Source organism: Trichomycterus rosablanca, chromosome 20 (assembly GCF_030014385.1).
Source record: "Trichomycterus rosablanca isolate fTriRos1 chromosome 20, fTriRos1.hap1, whole genome shotgun sequence".
Lineage (NCBI taxonomy): Eukaryota > Metazoa > Chordata > Actinopteri > Siluriformes > Trichomycteridae > Trichomycterus > Trichomycterus rosablanca.
Window position 1 is genome coordinate 19,158,012 of NC_086007.1, and position 21,552 is coordinate 19,179,563.

The window sequence follows — 21,552 nt, forward strand, 5'->3', positions numbered from 1 at the left end:
GATCGCTTCCACTTTGTTATAATAGCACTGACAGTCGACCGTGGAATATTTAGTAGCGAGGAAATTTCACGACCGGACTTGTTGCACAGGTGGCATCCTATCACTGAGCTGACATTCTTTTACAAATGTTTGTAGAAGCAGTCTGCATGCCTAGGTGCTTGGTTTTATACAACTGTGGCCATGGAAGTGATCGGAACACCTGAATTCCATGATTTGGATGGGTGAGTGAATACTTTTGGCAATATAGTGTACATCCAGTATGAAATGTAACAGACTTAGCTCTGAGCTAGCACGGGCGCAGCAGAGTAAATGTAGGTTTTGTGGGAGGAGTTTAAGCTGCGGATGACGTTCCGCTGCTGTACGTCATCACGTAGAGTTTAATAAATGCTTGGGTGCAGTGAGTGAACCATCCAGACAGAAGAGATTTTAAACATGATATTCTAACGCGTTCACCATCAAAACAACAAGGACAGCGCTCTGGTTCTATTCGCCCTGTGTTTTCGGAGAACTCAGGTGTATGAGGAGCGACAGAGGAGCAAGTTTTACCTTAATAAGGTAGCATAGGAAGGGCGAGTGAAAAGGGGGGCTGTAGCTGGATATTGGAGAAGGAAAACAACATGGCCGCTGTGGAGCTGGAGTGGATCCCTGAGACTCTGTACAACACCGCTATATCAGCTGTAGTGGATAATTACAGTCGAGCGCGCCGAGACATCCGCTCTCTTCCAGAAAATATACAATTCGATGTTTATTACAAGGTAAACACGAGCTGTTCATGAACTGCCATTAAACACTTGAATAATTTTACTAGCTAACATTATTAGCCTAGCTTGAGAGTCTGTGTTAACGTTCGTTTGATTTGCAGGATTAGCTAACGTCAGCTAGCTACAGCAATACTTATTAGTTAATTCAGCGCAACTTTGTTTATAAAATATATGTTTAATTTATAAGAAAATATAAGCTTATATAATTAACTGGCTTTCTGCATTTCGGTTGTAATGTTAGGTTAATTTGGTAACTTCACTTCGCTACCTAGTGTCAGGCTGTATCTCAAACAGCATACTAGCGTACTAATTAGTGTGTCAAATTAGTGTACATTTAGCAATGGCGCGCATACTATTTAGTGCGTAGTGTGTAGGTTAGGATGCACAGATTGAGCCACTGATCACTAACGACCAAACTGCTGTCATTGCTGCTACAGTTATAAATGTGTAAGATTCACGTCAATTACAGTGCAAACGTAATAGATCACTATTATTATTGATCATGTAGACGTCAAACTCAATGTAGATGTTGAGACAGAGGGCGTTGGGGAAAGCTCACCCATCTGTGCAGGCAACCATCGCAAAGAGGCGTATTGACATGACAAGTTTACATTAAAGTTAAGGTGGCTAAGTGGGTATCACTGTCGCCTTACAGCAAGAAGGTCCTGGGTTCGATCTCCAGGTGGGGCGGTCCTGGTCCTTTCTGTGTGGAGTTTGCATGCCCCCCCCCCCCCCCCCCCCCCCCCCGTTCTGCGTGGGTTTCCTCCGGGTGCTCCGGTTTCCTCCCACAGTCCAAAGACATGCAAGTGAGGTGAATTGGAGATACAAAATTGTCCATGACTGTTCGATATAACCTTGTGAATGTATGAACCTTGTGTATTGAGTAACTACCGTTTCTGTCATGAATGTAATCCTAATAAACGAACAAACAAACAAACATCGAAGTTAACTTTCAAAACAAAGGTTCAGTAATATGGTATAGCATAAATCAAATAACGGTTACATGACTTTTCATTGTTGTCATGATACACAAGAACTTACTTATTCATGAATGTACAATAATATCTGCTGTATAACAGTATGCTATTGATATCCCAATACATTACTCTGCCTAGGGCTGCCAGTGCACCAGTAACTCCATTGTTGCTCACTGTATGCTGTGATGTATAAAAATTTTATAAAAAAATTATCATATAGTGTATATTTTTTATCGAAAATTGTATAATCAAGTGATGTATAAAAATTGCACACCGTGAGCTGTATATAAATGTATGGATTAAACGATGTCTCGATGCAAAAAATTTGAATCGCGAATTTTTAGTAATCAAATTTCTGCAGGAATCGTTTCAGCCCTAAATTGCACCAAATAAACTTCTGTAATCTTTAAGTGAAATTATTCAAAATAAATTAATAAGTTACACTGCTATTTATACGTAATAGCCGAAATGCATTGCATAGTGACACAGATAGTTGCACTAGGGCTGCAACTATCGATTAATTTTGTAATCGAGTATTCTATCGATTATTCCAGCGATTAATCGAGTAATCGGATAAGAAATACTTTTGCTTTAATAAAGAGCAAAAATAAATACGTATAAGATTAAATAAGACGTGTCTCTCAAAACAAACTGTACATTTTTATTTCTTGTGTACAGGACAGTTTAAAGAGAACATTTTGATATGCAAAAACAAATACATCAAAAATAAATCAAATACTTTTATAATGTATACAGGCAACCTAAAACTAAGGCATAAATAATAATAAACAATAATACATGAACATTACCTCTAATTTGTGCAACTTTTAGAACTAAAGGTTTCAACTACATAACATAAAGTTTTAATATTTTTTAATACATTTTTTCCAGCTTAAAATGATCCCAAACCTTCTGTGGTTTTCTCTGTCCAGTCTCGTCTGTTCGCCCCTCACTTTTTTCTCTCTCCATTCTGTAGTCCGCGCCATCAAATCTCGGCCGCGTCCTAAATCGCACTTCTATACTGAACAGTACGCGATGAGCGGCGAGCGTGTCCAAAAAGCGTAGTATTCATCGAACTGTACGTGAAAAGTACCCGGATTAAGTCCTGTTAAGCAATGTTTAAGTGTGAGATTTCGGACGCAGCCCTCGGCTTCTTCACGTCACCTGACCACAGCGTGAACGCGTTGTGCAAAAGTGCGAAGCACCGTGAGCTGTATATAAATGTATGGATTAAACGATGCCTCGATGCGAAAAATTTTAATCAATAATTTTTAGTAATCGAATTACTCGAGTTTCTGGAGGAATCGTTTCAGCCCTAAATTGCACTAAATGAACTTCTGTAATCTTTAAGTAAAATTATTCAAAATAAATTAATAAGTTACACTGCTATTTATACATAATAGCTGAAATGCATTGCATAGTGACAGTGTTCAGGTATTACATGTCATATTGCTCAGTTTCTTGTGGACTTTGCATGTTCTCCCCGTGTCTGCGTGGGTTTCCTCTGGGAGCTCCGGTTTCCTCCCACAGTCCAAAGACATGCAAGTGACGTGAATAGGAGATACAAAATTGTCCATGACTGTGTTTGAAATTAAACTTGTGAACTGATAAATCTTGTGTAATGAGTAACTACTGATTCTGTCATGAATGTAACCAAAGTGTAAAACATGACGTTAAAATCCTAATAAATAAATAAATATTGCTCAATTTCTGAGGAGGAAAACCTGCTTCTTACTAGATAACTACCAAGAACTTCCCTAATAGCGATGTTTATAATAAATATTCAGTACAGGGATGTGTGAGAGAGCAAAATTAACCATCTGATAGACTCTGTTCACAGGTAAACATTTCAGTTCACTGGTTATACCGTGATATGGTAGATTGTTTACTGTGAAGTTTGCTGTAAACAGCTGCTTTATGTAACTGTCATATCAGAGAAATTAGTAAAGAAGGTAGATTATTAGGTAGATATTTCTTGGCTGCATTTAAAATAAACATGAATTGTTTGCAGGGCTTTGCAAGTATGTCATGTCAGTTTGGTTTTGTTCTTACATTTCTGAGCAGAAAAATAGACACTGACACTCATGACACTTTGGCACAAATAACTATTTTAGGATGTAAACCGGTAGTGATGCAATGTCCCGTATACTATTCTAGAGGATTTTAGCTGTGTCACTTAACTCTTAACTTATCCATGTCAGATATTTAACAATGTTTACATAGATTTTGCATATTTAGTTCAACATGGGAGTGTGATGCCACACCCTAGCTGCCCACCAGATGGTCAATATGTCTGTCTTGGATAACTATCTTGCAAACAGTAAAACAAGCCTAAAACTGTCAGCTTTTCGATCATAGAAGTTTAGTTTAATTTCATAGTGAACAGATCACAAATTCCTTAATGCTGCCGGGCATTTCACACTTACTTACGATTCAAACAAGCAGTTCAAACAGTGTGATGTTTACAGTATTGACAGAGTTAAAATAAAATAGCCTAATAAAAATATTAATTATGTAATTAACCCTTTGATGCACAACCTGGGTCAAAAGTGACCCAACTGAGTTTTTATTTTCTACATCTTTGCAATAAATTAATTTTGTCATTCAAGCTTCCATGAGTTCCTCAATTAACTTGTTTTTGATCATCACAAATCCTTATTTCAGTTTTATATTTTTTACTTTTTTTAATAAAAATCATTTTTGTATCACTACCCTTCTAATGCACAACATGGGTCAAAAATGACCCTTATGTATTCACTATGGAATCTGACAGAAACTACTGATTTGTAAGTGTTTGTAGTCAAAAACATATCTACTGATCTTTTGAAAGACAACCAAAGATTAGGCTCTTGAATCTTGAATATGTCCAATACTATTTGCTTGCTAGCTGTTTACATATTCTAGTATAGATAGCTTTTATTAGCTAAGACAGCAAATACATGAATAACTGACAAATGTGCATATGAAAATATTCTTGAATGGATGAATATGGGTCACTTTTGACTAGTGATCGACCGATTAATCGGCCGGCCGATTAATCGGGCCGATTTTTGGCATTTTTTAGATAATCGGCATCGGCCGATATATGTGCGCACAAGGCTGATATTTAAACATTGCCTCCGTCAGCTCAGTGACTGTATACAGTCATTGGTCTGGCTGTTGTTAGAGCGCCCCGTGTGTCCATTTTGCCACTCTCCAGGCAGACATCAGTGAATGCACAAGAACAAGGACTGTAATCCTCCAGCCTGGAGGTTTAAGCATGTTTGTTCATTCTTAAAAACAAAAAGATACTGCTATCTGCTTGTGTATGTTAAGTGCACTGAAACCTTTGAAATAATTTGTATTTTATTTAAAGTTTTTATTTTTTTTATTTAATTTTTTGAACGGCCAAAAGAGCAAACAAGAATATACAGTGATAAATAAATGTTTATTTAAGATCATTAATTCTGTTTTGTTTTATTATTATTATTATTATTATTGTATTTTTTAGTTGTAAAAAAATGGTATAATCGGCTTTATATATCGGCCATCGGCCACTTCTTTCGTCTAAATATCGGTATCGGCATCGGCCATTAAAAAACCCATATCGGTCGATCACTACTTTTGATCCATGTTGTGCATTAGAAGGGGTTTGCTTAGCTTGTGCATCAAAGGGTTAAATACTGTTCTGTTATCCATAAAGCTAGTACATTGCAGATGGCTGTCTTGTAAGCTTTTACTTCCATATCCTGCTTTGCACATTTTGCCAATTTGGTGTAATTCTTGTTTTTGTTACCCTCTTTGTTCAGAATCACTCCAAACTAGGATGTAAACATACTTCTGGTTAGAGCAGAAATCTGCCAAATGGTCATTATGTGAATTCCAGAGACCTTTGTGGTATTTCTTGCCATATCCTCCACCATGATATTTCATAATAGAACAAATCTAACTGTATTTGCGGTCATGTTTAGTGTCAACAAATTCTTAATGTGGACTAAATTGGTCTATAGTTTGTATTGTAGTGATATACTATCATTATAATAATTTGCAATATACTGTACGGTGAGCCAAGAGACTTCTTAAACTCTTATTAAAGTCCTCTAAAACTCTAAACTTACTCCCCCCATGGATTGTGTCACCTTTTTTACAGTTTTTAATCCACATCTTTTTGGGCAGGGTGTCATAAAGACTATCTTGAAATTGGAGCAGAGAGATAGGCGTGAATACTGTTGCACAAGATACATATTGTCATTGTGTTTCTGTTTCTAAGTAGCCTTTTTGTTCCTCCCTCTAGTTTCTGGTTACATTACTTTCCCAAGGGAAAGGGCCAGTTGTCTGCTTTGTGCCACAGGGCATCGACTTATCAGTTTTGCATTTCTTTTTTTTTTTTTTTTCAGCTTTACCAGCAAGGCCGGCTTTGCCAGTTGGGGGGAGAGTTCTGTGAGCTTGAAGTCTTCGCTAAAGTCCTGCGAGCCTCTGACAAAAGGTATTTGACACATAGACACAGCATTCAGATATTACGGACAAGCATTGGCTTGTCTGAGGGTGGTGAGTGTCAGAGAGGATTCCTCATAACTGCTGCAATTTTGATATCTGCTGGCTAATTAATGGCGCCCGCACAATGAGTTGGGGGGATAGTGGAGAAGGGTGTGCAGGGCTCTAGAGTGCGACCAATTTGGTCGCACATGCGACCTAATTTCTCAATGGTGCGACTAAAAAAAATCTCAGGTCGCACCGGTGCGACCAGGCATCCGAGGGAAAAAAAAAAAACAACAGACACACATTAGGCCAATAACATGGTCTAAACCAATCAGAGATAGCGAAGGGCGGGACATTATTGTAGCGGTGATATGTGAGCGACATTCAGCTCAGCCAATCAGAATGCAGCACCAGGTTTCTACATGTGCGTTCGGACGTTCTGCCGTAAGTTTAGTTTTGTATATGAGACTCGCCGGATGTCCCCAGAATGAAAGTTCGGGTTCTGGAGCTCGGCGGTGTAAAGTGTTGTAACGCTCACTGAAGTCCTGACTAAACAGTTAAAGTGACTCGACCCTGTCGTGTGCCTTTATTCCCACACCTCCACCACCGCACAGCAAAAGACCCGCAGCATCCCCACCGGACAGCGGCTAGGTGAGCCGACCCTCTACAGTAGCAAGGGGCTAATGCTAGCGGTAAAGTGTGGCGATAGTGAAAGTAAAAACACGACAATATTTTCGTTAAGTAAAATATAAAAATAACTAAAAGACCATAATATATTACAATACATGTAGTCAAAATACGCAGTGAGTGCACCGCAAGCGATTTTGGGAATCTGTGTAAAAGATGCAGTAAAGCCGATAATATAATGCACTGCATTTAAGATTACACTCTAACACTCTAGAGCCCCATACACACACACAAACATATACATATAATTTTAAATATACACACACACATAAATAGATATACACACATACATACACATTTACTCTTTTATAATTTTTATAAGTGTGCTATAATTAGTCTATAATACTATAATTAACTGTATTAACTGTATAATTACTACAGTATATTAACTGTAAAGAGCATGGGAAGACCATGGCCGGCAATAGTATATTTGTGACTGGTTCTAATACATTTCGAATTGAAAGGCTGAAAAAGCCCAATGCATCTATAAAACACATTACATGCCGCGATAAATGCACTGCCCAAGTGTCCCCTCTCCCCACTGCCTTTCAGTGGCAGGCAGTAGCAAACAGATCATCAGACAAGGCCATGTTGACCAGAATGTTAGTTATTTACAAGTCAATATTGCCTGTGTGGACAGTGATTTAAAAAAAAGAAAAGTGAACCTGTAAAACTGCTGTGTTAAATGCGATGCGGTCGAAAATTTGGGTGCACCTAACTTTTGTGCTGGTGCACCTAAGAAAAAAAGTTAGGCGCACCAGTGCAACCAGTGCAAAAAGTTAGTCTAGAGCCCTGGTGTGTGATCTCCATATGAACCTGTATGAGTCTGCAGATGTACATTTAGCAGGCGCCTTTTATCCAAAGCGTCTTACATTACAGTTACAGTATACAGTCTGAGCAACTGAGGGTTAAGGGCCTTGCTCAGGGGCACAACAGCAGCAACCTAGCAGTGGTGGTGCTTGAACCAGCAACCTTTGGATTACAAGTCCTGCGCCTTAACCACTAGGCTACGGCTTGCCCTATGTAGATGTAGAAGAAGTGAAATGCGATCAGATGATTGGATACAACTACTGTAGATTGGGGGAAAATGCAACAGAAAAAAAGAGTACAGTTTTGTAGGTGGAGGGTAGGTTATGATTTGCTCTTGTATTATGCATTTTACAAACCACTTGTCTAGACTGTCAGTCAGCTAGACTTGGCGTGTGCCCAAATGAGTAGTTACATACCCAATAATTAAAAAAAAAAGGCAAGTGACAAAGTGAGCAACTCAGAATGGGCATAAAGAAAGTTGAAAAGTATCATGTGTTCAGCTTGAAGCGGCTTATACTTGCTTTGCCAGGTTCCACACAGAGCTTTTCCATGTGCTAACACAGCACATTTGAATAATATACACAAATGTTTCATAATGATTTACTTCATGCACCATGCTATTCTCTTTGTGTCTTTTAAGCACATTTTAACTTTATACCCCAGTATTTACGGAAATCAACGTACAGCACATACCATACTTGCTTGAATGTTTCCTAGCTCTTTAAATTGCAATCAAATCATTTTTAATAACTTGACAAGCTATTAGCACAACTCGCACAACTAGAATTTTTAACTAATCTGGACTTTTCAGAATCAGATTTATTGGCCAAGTATGTAGATACACACAAGGAAGTTGGTTCTGGCTGATGGTATCTCTCTGGTATAAATACAGTATACAGGCAATGTATACATTAAACATGAAAAATATAGAAACTATAAGACTATATACAGGCAATATATAGAAAATGTATGGACGTGTGCATGTATGTATTACAGTATGTATTCAGTGACCTATGTATGCACATAAGCAGAGGTACACAATATCTGGTAACACACCAATACAGTTCACATATTCTTGCTTGGATTGTGGTTGGGTAATTCCATAAGCCTTATTTTTGCCTGATTTTGCCATTCCAAAAGCAGCTTTGTGCATGTTTTGGATCACTAGAATTCCCAACGGTGTCCAAGACATGCAGGGTAGTCTGATATTTAATCCACTTTCTCTAATGCGTTATTTCCAATGACGGCAAAACAGCCCCAGATCATTATACCACCACCACTGTGCTTGACAATAGGTCCAGTCGTGTTGGGTTAAATGCCTCGTCGGTTTCCTTCAAACATCAATTCAAATCAAACATTCAAACTCCATTGAGGTCTCAAGGTGCAGGTTTTGCAGCAGTGGCTTCTGTTTTGCACTACAGTTGTTCCACCCCAACATATCCCACCAGTATTGCTGATCTTAAAACCGACTGATGGTCTGTTTGAGCAAATATTGTATTACAACATAATTAAACCACTGGGAACTTAATTTGCTTTATTTGTGATATGTTGAATTAAACACCCCCAGAGATTGCATTCAAAGTGTGTTGCAACCATGCTGAAGACTAAGAAGCTGTAACAAATACTATAAGAGGAGATTATTTCATTGTATTAAAATGCAATGAGGGCAATGAGTGTAAGAAGATTTCAGTGACCTTGAACATTCCAACAGACGGGAGTATTGTCTGGAAGTTCCAAACGTATTGTGTATAACTAGACAAAAACTCTCCATTACAGCAGAGGACTTAAAGGATGACCTGATGTGCACTGGGACAAATTATAAGTGGGATTTAAAGAAAGCAGTACTGAAGAGCACTGATGATCGGGATTGGATAATAGTGCACATGGACATTTGTGTAGCACTGTCGCCTCACAGCAAGAAGGTTCTTGGTTCGATCACCAGGTTGGGCGGTCCGGGTCCTTTCTGTGTGGAGTTTGCATGATCTCCCTGTGTCTGTGTGGGTTTCTTTCTGGCGCTCTGGTTTCCTCTCACAGTCCAAAGACATGCAGTTAGGTTAATTGGAGATACTAAATTGTCCATGACTGGGTTTGACATTAAACTTGTGAACTGATCAATCTTGTGTAATGAGTAACTACCATTACTCATACCAAGTGTGTAAAACATGATGTTAAAATCCTAATAAATAAATAAATACATTACATTTAAACTTAAATTACAATTTCAAAAGAACTCAAATTTGACAATTTTATCACTAAACATTCTTTCTCTGTTTCCGGAGAATTCTTGTTGTGAGTTTTCATTACAGTCTATACATATTACCATGATATCTTTTTAAATATTTCTGATTGCAACTGTATATTTAACACCAATGAAAAATTGTTTTAGTTGTTCATGTTAGTTTTTTGTTACTTTGTCATATGAGCTTGTTCCTGGACAAGTCACTATAAATACAAGTATCTTTTTAATAACATAATTATGTTTTTTTCTTGTCTCCTTCTAGGCATCTCTTGCACCACTGTTTCCAGGCACTAATGGATCACGGTGTGAAAGTGGCTTCAATCCTGGCCAACTCCTTCAGCCGTAGATGCTCGTACATCGCAGAGTCAGATGCTCACGTTAAAGAGAAAGCCATTCAGTTTGGCTTTGTTTTAGGTCAGCAGCTTTTCACTTGTCTGATTGTTGTTTGACCTGGTTTGTACTGTTTGTGAGACTAAAACTGGTAGCAACTGCTCTCTCTTCCTGTCAGGTGGCTTTCTGTCAGATGCTGGCTGGTATGGAGATGCAGAGAAAGTCTTTCTTTCCTGCCTCCAGCTGTGCATGCTACACGATGAGGTTCTGCACTGGTATCGTGCGTTGGAGTGCTGTGTGAGGTGAGGCTGAGTGTAGTTATTGATTTAAGAATTTAAATTGTAATTAACTTAAAGTTAGGGCTGGGCGATTTTGCAAAAAATAAAAATCTCGATTATTTTAAAATTATTACCGACTGTCGATTACGATTTCGATTTTTTTGTTCTTGTATAATGCAATTGAAAAAAGACTCAAATTTCTTTTTGCTTTTTAATTTAAAAGACTGCAGAAGTGAAAAATAGGAACAGCACCACCTATAATGATCATTTCAAGAGACTCAAACTTTATAACGATATAACAATAATTAAAACAAAATAGAAATCTTAATTAGCGATATCTTTTATAAGAATAGCTCACAAACAACTCTTACTTTAAATATTGTGCAGCAGAACCTCCTTACATTAGGAAAAGTGCAAAACTACAAAAAGTTCTTTACAGGTTTCTTAAAAGGAACACAAGCCTGTGAAGTGAGTCTGTATCAGTATCTAGGCTGGGGGGAGGGCATCAAGTAGTCACTCTGCTCAGCTTTGATTTTGTCCTCTTGTGACTCTGCGGGGTGGATGGAGGGGGCAAGTGCTGCTTCTAACAATATAGACTACAATTCCCATGCTCCCACGGACTGTCACGTGACTAGCACATGTCCCCGGTCAGTCAATCCTGATCGGGCTCATCTGCTCCGGAGTTGTGATTCAGTTCGGTTGTGTTTGATTCAATGAATCTTATTTGAACTCTGTTTGTGTGTCTCGTTTTGCCGATCGTGTTTGAGTTTACTGTTTTAGTTTTCGCTGGTTTTGGACTCTACCTGATTTTGTACACTGTTTTTGCCCTTTTGATATAAAACTTTCCCTGATTTACAGGGGTTGGACAATGAAACTGAAACACCTGGTTTTAGACCATAATAATTTATTAGTATGATGTAGGGCCTCCTTTTGCGGCCAATACAGCGTCAATTCGTCTTGGAAATGACATATACAAGTCCTGCACAGTGGTCAGAGGGATTTTAAGCCATTCTTCTTGCAGGATAGTGGCCAGGTCACTACGTGATGCTGGTGGAGGAAAACGTTTCCTGACTCGCTTCTCCAAAACACCCCAAAGTGGCTCAATAATATTTAGATCTGGTGACTGTGCAGGCCATGGGAGATGTTCAACTTCACTTTCATGTTCATCAAACCAATCTTTCACCAGTCTTGCTGTGTGTATTGGTGCATTGTCATCCTGATACACGGCACCGCCTTCAGGATACAATGTTTGAACCATTGGATGCACATGGTCCTCCAGAATGGTTCGGTAGTCCTTGGCAGTGACGCGCCCATCTAGCACAAGTATTGGGCCAAGGGAATGCCATGATATGGCAGCCCAAACCATCACTGATCCACCCCCATGCTTCACTCTGGGCATGCAACAGTCTGGGTGGTACGCTTCTTTGAGGCTTCTCCACACCGTAACTCTCCCGGATGTGGGGAAAACAGTAAAGGTGGACTCATCAGAGAACAATACATGTTTCACTTTGTCCACAACCCAAGATTTGCGCTCCTTGCACCATTGAAACCGACGTTTGGCATTGGCACGAGTGACCAAAGGTTTGGCTATAGCAGCCCGGCCGTGTATATTGACCCTGTGGAGCTCCCGACGGACAGTTCTGGTGGAAACAGGAAAGTTGAGGTGCACATTTAATTCTGCCGTGATTTGGGCAGCCGTGGTTTTATGTTTTTTGGATACAATCCGGGTTAGCACCCGAACATCCCTTTCAGACAGCTTCCTCTTGCGTCCACAGTTAATCCTGTTGGATGTGGTTTGTCCTTCTTGGTGGTATGCTGACATTACCCTGGATACCGTGTCTCTTGATACATCACAAAGACTTGCTGTCTTGGTCACAGATGCGCCAGCAAGACGTGCACCAACAATTTGTCCTCTTTTGAACTCTGGTATGTCACCCATAATGTTGTGTGCATTGCAATATTTTGAGCAAAACTGTGCTCTTACCCTGCTAATTGAACCTTCACACTCTGCTCTTACTGGTGCAATGTGCAATTAATGAAGATTGGACACCAGACTGGTCCAATTTAGCCATGAAACCTCCCACACTAAAATGACAGGTGTTTCAGTTTCATTGTCCAACCCCTGTATATTCCGTGAGCGTCTGGTCAGTTTCTGCCTCGTGACATGTTGGTATTTTAATTAAAAGATAAAGTATGTAAACAATCGCGATTGTCACATTTCTAACATCGGGTAAAAGCGTTCATGCGAATTAACCGAATTAATCGTGAAAATCGCCCAGCCCTACTTGAAGTATATTATTGTGTCCACCTATTCTTGTTTGTTCATAATGTTTGTATTCGGTCAGGTTGCTGCACGTACGCAATGGCAACTGCAAATATCACCTCGGAGAGGAGACCTTCAAACTAGCCCAGTCTTACATGGACAAACTAGCCAAACATGGACACCATGCAAACAAGGCTGCGCTTTACGGAGAACTTTGTGCTCTGCTTTTCGCTAAAAGCCACTATGATGAGGTAAGGACCTGGACTTTCAGGAATTATGTTTAACTATGGGTAACTGGCTGTTGTAGCTTCACTTTCTTTTTCTTTGTCTTTTAGGCATACCGGTGGTGTATAGAGGCCATGAAAGAGATCACCGTCGGCCTGCCAGTAAAAGTGGTAGTCGATGTCCTAAGACAAGCCTCTAAGGTAATTCTTTAGCACTAATTATTTTTATTCACAACTGAATTGAATTATAAATATGAGTGATGTAAAAACAGCTGCAGCAGCATTTGAGTTATGTCTCTATGTTATGTCTCCTGCAGGCATGCGTTGTTAAACGGGAGTTCAGGAAAGCTGAACAGCTGATAAAACATGCAGTATTTCTAGCACGGTGAGTCACTTTTGCTCAGGGAATGATGACCTGTGGTTTGTCTACCAGTTAATTTGGATTTCTGATTTGCATGCACTTTATTGGTCGGTTAAAATAGTATTTGAGTTAATAACAGCTATAACAGGGTAATAGAATATGTGCTGTTGTTTAGGGCTGCAACTAATGATTTTTTGTAATTAAATAGTTACAAAGAACCATTACAACACTTATGATGCAGTTATGCACTGAAATATTACAAACCCTATTTCCAAAGTTGGGACACTTTGTAAAAAAAACCCAATAAAAACAAAAATCTGTGTTTTGGTAATTGTATACTTTTGTAACTGTAGCTTTCATGTAACTTACAGAAATATAAAGAAATTACAGTGTTTTGGCTGACCCTCTTACTCAAGTTGGGATGGGGCAAAATAAAAGTAAAAAGTTTCTAAATGTTCTACAGTGAGTATGTGAATTGGTAAGAGGGTGTCATGATTGGGTGTAAAGGGAGCATCTACCAAGGGCTCAGTAATGGCAAGGAAACATAAGTTCCTCACACTGAATACAACCCATATTGTGAGTTGTATTCAGTTCAGAAAGAACATTTCTCAGAGCAAAATTGCAAATAAGTAACGTCTATCACTGTCTACCGTGAATAATATTGTGAAAAGATTCTAGAGATATCACAGTTTGTGTGGGGCAAGGCTGGTTGAATGTGATGTATGATCTATGCTGAATTTGTCTGAGCTTTTAGACTTCAGACAGCATTGTGATAAAAAACTAGTCATGCCGCTGTTATGAATCCAAGCCCATGTTGCCCATTGTTATTTAATACAGTTTACATCTCCATCAAGTAATGCTAAGTAATGTAAAAAAAATGTACATTTTTATGCTATAAGATTTACTTTAAAAGTTATCTTCATTTTATGTCAATGAGAGGGTACAAATAAAATCGTAATTGATGGCTCAGGTATTTAAGAGGAATCTAGTTTGTGTATTGGTGTTCATGTGTGGTATGTGGGTCCATTTTTCAGGGAACATTTTGGACAGAAGCACCCAAAGTACTCCGATACGCTGCTTGATTATGGATTTTACCTACTAAACGTGGATAATATCTGTCAGTCTGTTGCCATTTATCAGGTAGGTTTAATATCAATTTATGAACAGTTTTAAAGAACAGAACTTGCAGAAGAAGTCATGGTTTGTTGTTAAATTGATGTTGTTTTTTTGTGTGTGATTTTAGACTGCACTCGATATTCGGCAGTCTGTGTTCGGAGGGAAAAATATCCATGTGGCGACGGCACACGAGGACCTGGCATACTCCTCTTATGTGCACCAGTACAGCTCTGGAAAATTCAGCAATGCACTGTGAGTAACCCGCTCCACTTCTGGACCTGTTGTGTACAATGATCTTATATTTTCTGCAGTTCTCTGTTGTTGTGAAAGTGTTTGAGAAATATTTGGTAGGTCAGAGGAGAAACATGTAAGAATGTGCTATTTCATTCTGTGTAATGCTTTTCTCAAAATGTTGGGTGCTTTGGCGAAAAAACACAATTATTTACAAACACTGTTCAAGACATGGAATGTTCCTTGGGGATTTCTGATCTAGTAGCTCATAGTGCGTGTTTATGAAGCATGCACACAGACTGTCCTGGTCTTTAACCCAGTTACAGTGTTCTGTCAGAAAGGGGAAGCTTTTTTTGTTCATGGAAGTGTGATGTAGCTTGGTGGTCTTACTCAAGACTCGTGCTGTTGTGTTTAGATTTCATGCAGAGCGTGCCATAGACATCATAACTCACATTCTCCCTGAGGATCATCTACTACTTGCTTCTTCCAAGAGAGTCAAAGGTGAGAGAAGCACTCACAGCACTATTCATTCACTCGTTTACAGTCCAGTGTCTGTTTGTCAACACAAAACTATATTACATATCACATTAGCTGTAGTAATTGTGGTCCCAGCTGTTTCCCAGGCATGTTGGCAGATGTACGTGAAAACACCGAGCACTTTGTTCACTCCATTAGGTTCAGCAATTGCACTTTATGGACTAGTTTTGTGTACTATCCCTTTCACTAGCCTTGATCCTAGAGGAGATTGCCATCGACTGCCATAATAAAGAGACAGAAGAGCGACTCCTGCAAGAGGCACATGACCTGCACCTGTCCTCCCTCCAGCTTGCCAAAAAAGCCTTTGGCGAGTTCAACGTCCAGACGGCAAAACACTATGGCAACCTGGGGCGCCTCTACCAGTCAATGCGCAAGTTTAAGGTAACAAGTTTGATTTTTATTGTATTTATTTATTTATTTTTAATCAGCCATGAAAAACATACACACTTTGACAAGATTTTACAGCCATAAAAATAAAGAATAGCCCAAAATTTAAAGACAACACTAAATAATAAGCAGACAAAAACATACTACCTATATACACAATATGGCAAGAATTTTGCAGCCATAAAAAAGCCAACAGACAGAAGCATACTATCTTAAACATACATGTTAAACATGGCCATAAAATCCAAATAAATAAATAATTAGACAAATAGACAAATTATTTGGACACCTGACTAGAAGCTTGTTAGACATCCCATTTAAATAAACAAATTATAATAAAATAGTGACGTATGTGATCATTTTAGCTATAACGGCCACTCTTCTGATAAGACTTTTTCACAAGACTTTGAATTATGTCTGTGGGAATTTGTGCCCATTCTTTTAAAAAGAGAATGGCCAGTGATCAGAAGTTCTCACACATAGCCGTATCGCGAACAGACAGACACGCTTTGCTCCGTGTGACCCTTGTACCAGTCCTGGAGACTGCATATCACAGTGGAGACGAGATTTACCCCAGTGTCAGGAATAAACCTAAAATACATTATGGAAAACATACAGACCAAGTTATCTACACTAGATGTAGAACAGGCCATTTCAGATTGACACACCAACACTTAATAGCAGGAGAAGACCCCACAATGCAAAGAATGTCAGACGCCCATCACCATAAAACGCATCCTGCCTGAATGCCTAAAGTACAACAGAGCAAGACAAATACTACACATGCTCTAAACCAGGGGTCATCAAACTACGGCCCGTGGGCCGTATACGGCCCGATGCTTTAATTTGACCGGCCCCTTTAACCACAGCAGCAATACATGTTGTCTGGCCACTGTTCATCTTCGAACTCACAGTATTATAACGGGGGGGAAAAATAACAGAGGAAACAAAAAATGGCCACATGGAGTCTCAGCAGATTATACGGCAGCGATCCAACGTGTGGCGCTCCAAGCATGAGTGGAGTGATTGGCGCATCAATAGAGAGATGAGTGACCGCAGCCACTGAACTGTGTTGCGAAGCAGTTAAGTGGGATTTCGTTATGAAAATCCTCGTGTCCTGTGTTAAGTTCATTAAAGCTAATGCTCTTAACTACAGGCAGTTTCAGGAATTCTTGTCTGAGCTGAAGATGTGCTTTACTGAGATCCGCCGGCTGAGTCGGGGCGAGTTTTGAAATGTTTTAATGACCTGCTCCCGGAGATCAACGCATTTATGCATCCAAAATAAAAACTCAAGCACATTGTTTAATTTTTATGCTTCTCTTTCCATTGTGAGCTCCCCGATCTCATTAAAACATGCACTCAAAGTAACTACCGTTTTCGGGAGCATCTGCATCTGTGAGCAGACTTTTTCGAAGTTGAAACACCTTAAATCTCCAACCGGATGCAGTCAGACTGCTAAATTGCTCCACCCCTCATGTACTGTCTATTCACCAGTTACCTTAAACACCTGTGACCTGGTTCTGCCTTTTTCTGCTGATATAGTTCGAATCATGCACTTTAGATCCACATAAAGCTGCTGTAATTCCTGTGCAATACTTGAATGTAAATGTAAATATTTAAAATTCCTATCTTAGTTATTTCTTCTAGTCTTTTTAAGTCCTAAGTTTTATTTTTACTTAACTTGGTTTTCTTGCTATTTATATTTTATATATTATTATGTTTACACGCACCGAGACCTGAGTAAGTGCATTTCGTTCTAATCATGTACATGGTTTTGAATGACAATAAAGCTGAGTTTGAGTCTGAGTCAGATCCAGACTCACTGATCAACATTTATTAGCTATTATGACTGGCAGTAACAAATATGGAACCTGATGCTTACTCTCGTCAGGCACAAGTAGGCTCACAGTTCACACTGATTTTTTTAAGGAAACACTGTATGAGGAAGGATAATGGAAATTATTAAAATAAATAACATTTCTGCCTTATCATTATGAACTACAATTATACAAAGCACAGACAATACATCCAGTATACATAGTAAATAGCTTTTTTGGGTGTGTTTACTATTTCACCTGCGGTCCGGCCCCCTGAAACACTGAAGAACAGTAATCTGGCCTTTTGTTTAAAAAGTTTGAGGACCCCTGCTCTAAACATTAAAAGAAACCCTCACTCAAGATAATGCAGTAAAATCCTCAATTTTCTTAATAATATAAGACTGAAAACACATAATACAAGACCAATCAAATCTAGCATAGAATGATTCCAGCCATAAATATCACAAATGTAATGTAATGGCCTTATAAAAACAAACAAACAAATGAACACATTGCAATGGAAAGAGACTGCTTCTAAACTTCCCTCTCTTAAATACGCTGTGCGAGGTTGGTTGCTCTGCTGAGATTGATGATCTTGATTTTAAGTAGAACATTTGGTCCTTATTAACATTAAAATTTCAGTCTGTGTTTGTCTTATGGGTTTGTTTGTTGTTGCTGTTGTTGTAGGAGGCTGAGGAGATGCACATCAAGGCCATCCAGATTAAAGAGCAACTACTAGGACAGGAAGACTACGAGGTAGCTCTGTCTGTGGGCCACCTGGCCTCCCTTTACAACTACGACATGAACCAGTATGATGATGCTGAACGTCTCTACCTCCGCTCCATTGCCATTGGTGAAACACTTTACCTCTTTCTGTCTGTGTTATTGATTTATGATGGGTCATTCTTGGTTTTTAGGTTAGCTGCATGGTTTGCCCTTTTAGGTAGAAACTGTGGGTCTGTCTGAAAACCTAGTGAGCTTTTTACATGGACTGCATTTTACATTGTCCTATTAGATGCCTTAAATGCTGCCTACTAAGGTGCCTTATTTCAAAGCTATAAACTGACTACCAAGGGAGCATTCAGTGCATCCTTAGGCCAGGGTCTTTCAAAAATTTTTTAAGTGACCCACATCTCTCTCTCTCTCTCTGTACAATCTGGTCACATTGTGGTTTACAGGATGTAACATAAAGCCTCCACAAGCGGGTGTTTATGTACGAGTTCATTTAATTATTATAATTTTTCTCTGTTGGGAAAAACCCTGCCTTAGGCAATCCCAGCATTCAGTGCAGCGCAACTCTTTTCTCACAAAAAATTCGAAATATGCTGGACGAATGTGGAGCAACTATAAATAAATAAATATAAATAAATTCTCTTTTTTTTTTTTTTTTTATGCATTTTCTCCCCATTTTCCTCCTGATTTAGCGCACTCAATTTTTGTCTTCCGCTGCTAAGAGATACCAGATTGCATCCGAGGAGAGCACGTCTCTTCTCCTCTCGCCCCTGCATTCTACACAGGCGTCTCTTCCGCCAATCACAGCGTACACAGCGTATGAAGACCCACCCACACATTATGCCCACCAGACGGCGCCCAGCCGACCAGTGGCAACACCGAGGAGTTCAGAAACTCGGTGCTGGTGTGCTGCGCCACCTGGGCGCGCCCGTCGTTGATTTTTAATTTGTATAAAGATGTACAGCTGTAATTCATTTGCAAATTCAGGCTTGTCTGTGACCATTTGATCTTTTTCGGTACACTGAGGTAGATGATCGCTGGCATGCTAGCTGGTCGTGCTGCCTCAGCCCATGGGTTTGAATGGCCTGAGGCAAACTGTGTTAGCTTAGTAATCAAAACTGAACACTCCTAAAATTCCTGTCATTAACAAAACTGAAGCAATACATATAAATGAACATACAGTACAGGCCAAAAGTTTGGACACACCAGCCAAAAGTTTGGACACACCTTCTCTTCAATGTTTTTTCTTGATTATTTTTATTTTCTACATTGTAGATTAATACTGAAGACATCCAAACTATGAAGAATTATGTAGTGAACCAAAAAGTGTTAAACAAACCAGAATATGTTTTATATTTTACCAACTCTACCTCTGCACAACCCAACTGATGGTCTCAAACACATTAAAAAAGCAACAAATTCCAAAAATTCACTCTAGACAAGGCACAAACATTCATTGAAAACCATTCCAGGTGGAAACCTAATAAAGCTGGTTGAGAATTTCAAAGAGTGTGCAAATCTGTCATTAAAGCAAAAGATGGCTACTTTAAAGAATCTAAAATATAAAACATATTCTGGTTTGTTTAACACTTTTTTGTTTACTACATAATTCCATATGTGTTCCTTCATAGTTTGGATGTCTTTAGTATTAATCTACAATGTAGAAAATTTAAAAAAAAATTAAGAAAAACCACAGGAATGAGAAGGTGTGTCCAAACTTTTGGCCTGTACTGTACATAGACAACAGACATAACTTCTCTAAGTCAAATGGCAGACATGAACTGAACACTAACTAACTAACTAACTAATCAAAACTGCGGTGATGTTATCGCCGTAATCGCTAAGTCATGCGTCTAAATAATCTGTTATATAAGTTACAGCATACTAGGTTTTCAGACAGACCCAGCATGTAACATTATTTACAGTCTGTCAAATCTCTAACAGTGTTTTATTTATACATAAATTCTTACACATCTGAGACAGTACAGTTCCAACATTTATGCTGTGTGTGTGTATGTAGGTAAAAAGCTATTTGGAGAAGGCTACAGTGGACTTGAGTACGATTACAGAGGCCTGATCAAGCTTTACAACTCGCTGGGGAACTTCGAGAAAGTGTTTGAATACCACAACATCTTGACCAACTGGAACCGATTGAGAGACAGACAGTACGCGGTAGCAGACGCTCTGGAGGACGTCAACACGAGCCCCCAGGTCACGAACGAAGTGGTGCAGTCCTTCCTGTTATCAAACAGCCAGATTGCAGGACGCTCCTGTATGGGCTAATCCGGAGCTCATCGTTCCACATCGTTATCGTTTGATTTATTCAAACCAAAGGGACCGGATCCTAAACTGAAGTAATCTACCACATCAGCTAGCACCATAACTGTTTACCGTACTGAATACTGGAGAAGTCTTGGTATTTTTTTCCAGTACACGCAACACTCTTATAAACCTTAAAAAAGCAGCTCGCTTTCCTCCACAGGATCCTTAGACTTCAGGGGGTCTGACTATTTATCTGACTCGCGAAAAAGACGGCGCAAAACCGAGTGTTACTTATTGACATGTAAATGCCTGCTATGATTCTGTCTCATTTCAATGTCTGAAATGTACTCTGTACACATATCCTGGAAGTGCGGCCTACGCCCTGGGACAGAACGAAGCACTAAAACCATTGTTGGAAACAGACACAGACACGGGCACTTGAGTAAAGTTAAGAAGGTTGTCGCTTTTTTTGTGTAATGCAGAGCCCTGCATTAATAGTTTCACGTGTGTGTGTGTTCTGTTCGGCGAGTGTGAGGAGCTTTGTGTTACCATTACTGGTTTTCTTTTTTTTGTCATCGTCATAAAATAATGAAAGGAATGAATTTTATGGACCAGTGGACGATTGTTGAGTTACATGGACATTTTGTTATTTTCTGTTTTGTGTATCCATGCATATTAGTTTGGCCATATTTTCATTTTAAAAAAGCCAATATGCAAACTGTGCTCTAACCGTTAGATGTATGATTGTGAATGGATGAGCCAAAATTACCGATTAAAACCGAAGGTGAGACCATGACTGCACTTATGAGTGAGTAGAGTAGACCGGAACATGCATCCACTCACTACACAAACAGCCCCACAACACACATAGAACTGAATGAGTGTGTGTGTGCGCGTGTGTGTTGTGCGACTCGCTCCAGCTTTAATGAGGCTCATGGAAATAAAGCTGATTACAGCAACTGGCTATGTGAGTAGGCGCTGCTACAGAGCACCCAGTTGTTTGTAGATTAAGACTGAGCAATGTCATGGTGATGAGCAACTTGTCCATCATGGCACTATACTCTTGTATTTTAGGCCTAGAA

At 39.3% G+C, this 21,552-nt stretch overlaps 1 protein-coding gene across 1 annotated transcript; it reads left to right on the plus strand.

Moving 5' to 3' along the window:
* The first annotated feature begins 409 nt into the window (after positions 1 to 409).
* On the plus strand, positions 410 to 21,271 carry appbp2 (amyloid beta precursor protein (cytoplasmic tail) binding protein 2). The gene is made up of 13 exons (XM_063016555.1): positions 410 to 755; positions 6,115 to 6,203; positions 10,195 to 10,346; positions 10,441 to 10,564; positions 12,886 to 13,054; positions 13,139 to 13,228; positions 13,345 to 13,412; positions 14,423 to 14,528; positions 14,632 to 14,756; positions 15,151 to 15,236; positions 15,463 to 15,653; positions 18,164 to 18,329; positions 20,229 to 21,271. Exons 1-13 carry the CDS (start codon positions 618 to 620, stop codon positions 20,489 to 20,491), a joined length of 1,767 nt encoding a protein of 588 aa, XP_062872625.1. The 5' UTR covers positions 410 to 617; the 3' UTR covers positions 20,492 to 21,271.
* Positions 21,272 to 21,552: the final 281 nt, after the last annotated feature.